The sequence below is a fragment of the Hemiscyllium ocellatum genome, chromosome 35, assembly GCF_020745735.1.
Source record: "Hemiscyllium ocellatum isolate sHemOce1 chromosome 35, sHemOce1.pat.X.cur, whole genome shotgun sequence".
In the NCBI taxonomy this organism is placed as follows: Eukaryota; Metazoa; Chordata; class Chondrichthyes; order Orectolobiformes; family Hemiscylliidae; genus Hemiscyllium; species Hemiscyllium ocellatum.
Window position 1 is genome coordinate 19,241,954 of NC_083435.1, and position 6,000 is coordinate 19,247,953.

Sequence of the window (6,000 nt, forward strand, 5' to 3'; positions counted from 1 at the left end):
TCTCTGTATTCTCACTAACATTGCCCTTTTCCGATGTGAATACTAACGAAAACTATTTATTAAACACTTCACCTATGTCCTCAAATTTCACATATCACTTCCCACTCCACTAACTTTTCATGTCCCCTCCAGGCTCATCTTAGCCCTCTCTTTTCTGGCTAACTTATAACTCTCAAGCCCCCTAACTGAGCCTTCATGCTTCATCCTTACATAAGCCTTCTTCTTCTTCCTGACAAGAGCTTTAACTTCTTCAGTAAACCATGGCTCCCTCTCTTGACAACTACATCCCTGCCTGATCGGCATATACCCACAGTAGCTGTTCCTTGAATAAGCTCCACATTTCAATTGTACCCATTTCCTGCAATTTCCATCCCCATCTATGCATCCTAAATCTTGTCTAATCACATTATAATTGCCTTTCCTCCAGTTCTTTCTCTTTCTCTGCGGTATACACCTATCCCTGCCCATAACCAAATTGTGGTCACTATCGCCAAAGTGCTCACCTACCTCCAAATGTAACACCTGGCTGGGTTCATTCCCCAGTATCAAATCTAATATGGCATCGCCCTTTGTTGGCCTGTCTTCATATTATGTCAGAAAACCCTCCTGTGCACATTAAACAAAAACTGACCCATCTAAACTGCTTGAACTATGATTTGGAGATGCTGGTGTTAGACTGGGGTGTACAAAGTTAAAAATCACACAACACCAGGTTATAGTCCAACAGGTTTATTTTATTTTTTATTAAAACTTTTTTTATTAAAAAAAGGTTTTGTGATTTACACATGAAAGAAGTGAAACTATCACTGTATTCTAACAGATGAAAGGATTAACAAACAATCAATTTTTCAACGTATAATTTCAGTTACATCACACTGCAAATTTTTGCTATAAATTCTATGTTACGATCGAGCCCTCCACTATCACCTGATGAAGGAGCATCGCTCCGAAAGCTAGTGCTTCCAATTAAACCTGTTGGACTATAACCTGGTGTTGCGTACTTGAACTATAGTATTCCCAGTCAATATTGAGGAAGTTAAAGTTCCCCATAACAATTACTCTGTTACTCTCACTCCTATCGAGAATCATCTTTGCTGTCCTTTCCTCTGCATCCCTGGAACAATTTGGAGGCCTATAGAAACCTCCCAACAGGATGACCTCTTCTTTTCTGTTTCTAACCTCAACCCAAACTACCTCAGTGGATGAGTCCTCAAGTGTTCTCTCAGCTGCTGTAATACTACCCTGGATTAACAATGCCACACCCCCTTCTCTTGTTCTTACTGAAACATCTAAATCCCAGAATCTGCAACAGCCATTCCTGTCCTTCCTCTAGCCATGCCTCTGAAAAGGCTACAACATCGAAATCCCAGGTTCCAACCAATGCTGCCACTTCACCTACCTTATTCCGGATGCTCCTGGTATTGACGTACACACATTTCAAACCAACATCCTGACTGCTGGTGCCTTCTTGCGACCTTGTAAACCTATCCCTGACCTCACCACCCTAAACCTCCTGTACACTGGAACTACAATTCAGGTTCCCATCCCCCTGCTGCATTAGTTTAAACACCCCCCCCCCACCAAAAGCATTGGCAAATTTTCCCCCCAGGATATTGGTACCCCTCTGGTTCAGATGAAGACCATGTTGTTGGTTGAGGTACCACCTTCCCCAGAAAGAGCCCCAATTATCCAAGAATCCAAAACCCTCCCTCTTGCACCAACCCTGCAGCCACGTGTTCAGCTCCGCTCTCACCCTGTTCCTCGCTTCACTAGCACGTGGTACATGCAACAAACCAGAGATAACGACTCTCTTTGTTCTAGCTGTAAGCTTCCACTCTAGCTCCCTGAATTTCTGCCTTAGATCCCCACTTTTCTTCCTACCTATGTTGTTAGTGCCTGCGTGGACCATGACTTGGGGCTGCTCCCCCTCAAGAATCCCAAAAACATGCTCAGAGACATCACAAACCCTGGTACCTGGGAGGCAACACACCAACTGTGAATCTCTTTCATTCCCACAAGAACCTCTTATCTGACACACATAAAGAATGGCAAGTAACTGTTAAGTCTGTCAGTGCTGGCTCAACTAAATCCAACTCTGTTCAATGTGGTTACATCAGTGGAATAATATTAGATTAGATTACTTACAGAGTAGAAACAGGCCCTTTGGCCTAATATATCCACAACGACCCTCCCACCCAGACCCATTCCCCTACACCTAACACTACAGGCAATTTAGCATGGCCAATTCACCTAACCTGCACATTTTTGGACTGTGGGAGGAAACCAGAGCACCTGGAGAAAACCCATGCAGACACGGGGAGACTCCACACAGAACCCGGGTATCTGGTGCTGTGAGGTAGCAGTGCTAACCACTGTGCCACCTTGCCGCCCATGAGGGTAATAGGCTGAGATATGGGTGATGTGGTGAGTTACAATGCCCTGTAATCTTCTCAAGGCCTGGTTTTTAATCTACTTGAAAAAGACAAAAGTCAAGGCTCAGAATGGTGGTTTTACGAGGGCAGTTTTATATATTTGTCTCTAAGTTGGAACGATTGTTGCATATACATATGTAAGCCATTTTCTTCCCCATAACTGAGGAGATTATAAGACGTTGTCATTTGTCCTTTACGTCAAAACAACTGGTTAATGCTCTTTATGAATTGACGTCAATTATATTATTAGCCAACATCTTCCTGAAAGGCTGCATCTTGCTGCATGTGAGAATAATTAGGCTCTTTGTTGAACCTTTCAGTTTGAATGTTATTTGCACCGTAATTTGACAGAAATGTGAGCTGGTAACAGTGCTGAGAGACAGCAAGGACTTTAGTGGATGGTGACGTCTGCACCCTGGAGATGGCACTGACTTGATGATGATCTCAGACCAGGCAGCAGAGAGTGCTGGCAAGAGCTCCTCTGCTAGTCCTCCTCTTTGTTGGCCTGTTGAGAGACTGCACTGACGCAAGTGGTGCCTGTCTTTGAGTAGAACAGCACGTTAATCTGGAATTGGCGCACAGTAAGATGGGGCAGAAATTGGATGTCAGGAACAGCAAAGGAGCAGGCTGGGTATTTCATGAGCAAAATTTGGGTAAGATCAGTCAGAAAATTCGCTCGACCTCACGGTGATAAGCTCGGACTTTGTCAAAAAGCGTAAGAGGTCCAGAGGAATGTTGGAGAGGGATTAATTTGACTCAAACCAGGCATGGAAAGAGACATGAAGAGAAGGGGATAAAAATGGGCTGATGGAAAAAAGAGCCCTGAAGATAATTTTTTTTAAAATATGCAAAGGGATGTAAACTTTTCAATTTGAAGTTATGAACAATTAATTGCAGGACTAAATCTGAATGGCTTAAATGTTCCTTTTTCTGGGCTGGAGTGTTTCTGTGATGCTACATTAACAACAATCAGAATATTATCTGACCCAGCAGATAACAGAGCAGAATTAGGCCATTCAGCCCGTCGGGTCTGCTGCACCATTTGATCATGGCTAATGTATTTCTTGACCCCATTCTCTTGCCTTCTGTCCCCATAACCCTTGATCCCCTTATGAATCAGGGACCTATCTAAATTGCTGTCTCAAAGACACTCAGTGACTCGGTCTCCACAGCCCTCTGTGCCAATGAGTTCCACCGATTAACCACCCTCTGGCTGAAAAAGTTCCTCCTTATCTCAGTCCTGAGGAAGAACTATTGAGATCAGAGAACAGGGGATGCAAATGTTTCCACTGCGAGAGTGGAACTAAGACGTTTAGTTCCTAAAGTGAGCTGAACTGAATCCAAATAAAAGAAAGTGAGGAGTGCAGATGCTGGAGATTAGAGTGGAGAGTGTGGTGCTGGAAAAGCACAGCAGTTCAGGCAGCATTCGAGGAGCAGGAGCAGTCCTTCATCAGGTTCCTCATGCCTGAAATGTCAACTCTCCTGCTCCTCAAATGCTGCCGAACCTGCTGGGCTTTTCCAGCACCACACTCTCGACTCTGAACTGAAACCAAGTTGATTTATGTTGGTGAACTTGAGCTGACATGCTGGGAGGCTTTGTTTATTGGCAACTGACAATGTTTCCTTCTGCATCAGACGGTCTATCAGAGAAGTAAGAGACACCCTTACCGCAGAGTGGGACCTCACAGGGGAGCTGAATTCTTCTCTCATTTTATTCTCCCTTCTGTCCAGTGTATAAATAATTGTTAAGCTGACAAAGCCTTGGGAGCTAGGCTCTTCATGTGAAATGGGATACAACAGTAACTCTCAGAATGCTGGTTTCTCACCAACAGATTACAGAAGTTTCTTGAGAAGTGAACCATCACTACTGGGTGCGCTGAGAAAGCTGAAATACGATTCTCTTCAGCGTAAGAGGAACAGAAGAATCCGCGCCTTTTACAGCAGAGAATGCAGAGGTTTCTTACAACTTTGTTTTAGACTTGCCTGAGGAGCTCGTGATATTACATCAATCATTCTAAAGTTTCCACAATGGAACTATATCTCAATGCAGTCAACATGTTGTACAGCTTCAGTGCAAAGAGAGAAATAATGTTGGGGTTTCATTTGCTGGTTATTTCATTCAAGTTTGTTGGGGATAATCTGCTATCGGGGTACCTACATTGGGGCTAGGGAGGGGAGCACCATTATTAAAGCAGACACTATCAGATACCAGCTAAAACACAGCCATGTAAAGTAAACCCAGCCACTGCAGGACTGTCTGCCTGGGGCCACATTCCTGGGGGATTAGAACATGTCCGTCAGTTTCAGATCATCCTGTTACACTCTCATTGTTAATAAAGGAAACCGGTAACTATCGGATAGTGTAAATCGCACCGATACTACACTTGATTGATAAAGTACTTGCTAATGCCTCCGCTGACGTCAAACTCATTCGGGTCCTGTGTTAAATGATAATACCTGTATATTCAGCTATGGAGAACTATTGTGAGCGCCCAGACAGCCAGACTCATGGCAATGAGGAAACCCTTCCAAACAATAAACTTTTAATTTACAAGATCGGAAACTGCTGAACCCAGGATGTCTGCCCATTGTTCAGCGCAGCAGGAGCTGGACAGGTATCTCGGGGCAGCCAATAGAGACACTAATCCCTTCACAGACAGGTGAACCAACCAATGAGAGAACCGAACGAGGGAAAACTGACCGGGAACTTGAGGAAGCGCGAAGTATAACTGCACCAGATCCGAAGGGAAAGACAGAACGCCTTCTCCAATGAATTTGCATGCTTTTGAATTTGTTGTATAGTTTGCCAGTCTTGATTCTGTAATAAACGGTGTTTTTGCTCCAAACTCTAGCCGGTTTGATCTCTCCTTCCAACGAACACGTGGAGACGAGACCATTCGGTTTCCGTCTCAACAAGTTGTTACCAGGTCAGACATTTTACCTCTGTTTCTGTTCACAGATGCTATCTGACTGACTGAACACTTGCAGCATTATCTACTTTCTTTCATTTGAAATGTCCAACATTCCTTATTTTGAAATTTAAGATCGTGACATGTGGAAAAGGAGGAACCTATTCAAACCATGAGATCTGTTCCATCATTCAGCTGCATCACAGCTGATCTGTAGTTTAACTCCTTGGTTCCATTTCCCTACCAAAAATCTCCTTAAAAGGATAGAACAGCATCTAAGATATATTTTCTTGTCAACCTGTTCAGGGATGTTATTCTAAATCTTGGCCGTAGGTGGGTCTTGAACTCTGGCACTCCGGGCTCAGAGGTGAGGACACTACCCCCACATTCCTCAATTCCCTGAAGGACAAAAGGTTTGTGTAAACCCAGTCTTAAATGGATGCAGTGATAAAGTAAGCCCAACCCCCTTTGCCATATCATAGACTTAGGCCTATGTTGTTTTTTTTCCTGACTTGCCAACCAGTAGAAACAGATATATTTATGCAATCAAGCCCATTCATTCAGAATCTTGTATGTACTATTCTTAAAAACTTCAACAGTGTAATCAAACCCCCCCCAAAACCCAGCATCCATATCCTTTCTAGGGGGAGGATAATTCA

General features: G+C 43.7%; 1 protein-coding gene across 2 annotated transcripts in view; it reads left to right on the forward strand.

Annotated features, from left to right (window-relative positions):
* LOC132832882 (carcinoembryonic antigen-related cell adhesion molecule 1-like) overlaps window positions 1-5,278 on the forward strand; it is a 69,886-nt gene extending 64,608 nt beyond the window's left edge. For both annotated transcript variants that reach the window (XM_060851084.1, XM_060851085.1), the window contains exon 5: window positions 4,265-5,278. In XM_060851084.1, coding sequence (XP_060707067.1) covers window positions 4,265-4,289 — 25 coding nt within the window. In that variant the 3' untranslated portion in view covers window positions 4,290-5,278. The remainder of the gene's footprint in view (window positions 1-4,264) is intronic.
* The last annotated feature ends 722 nt before the right edge of the window (window positions 5,279-6,000 follow it).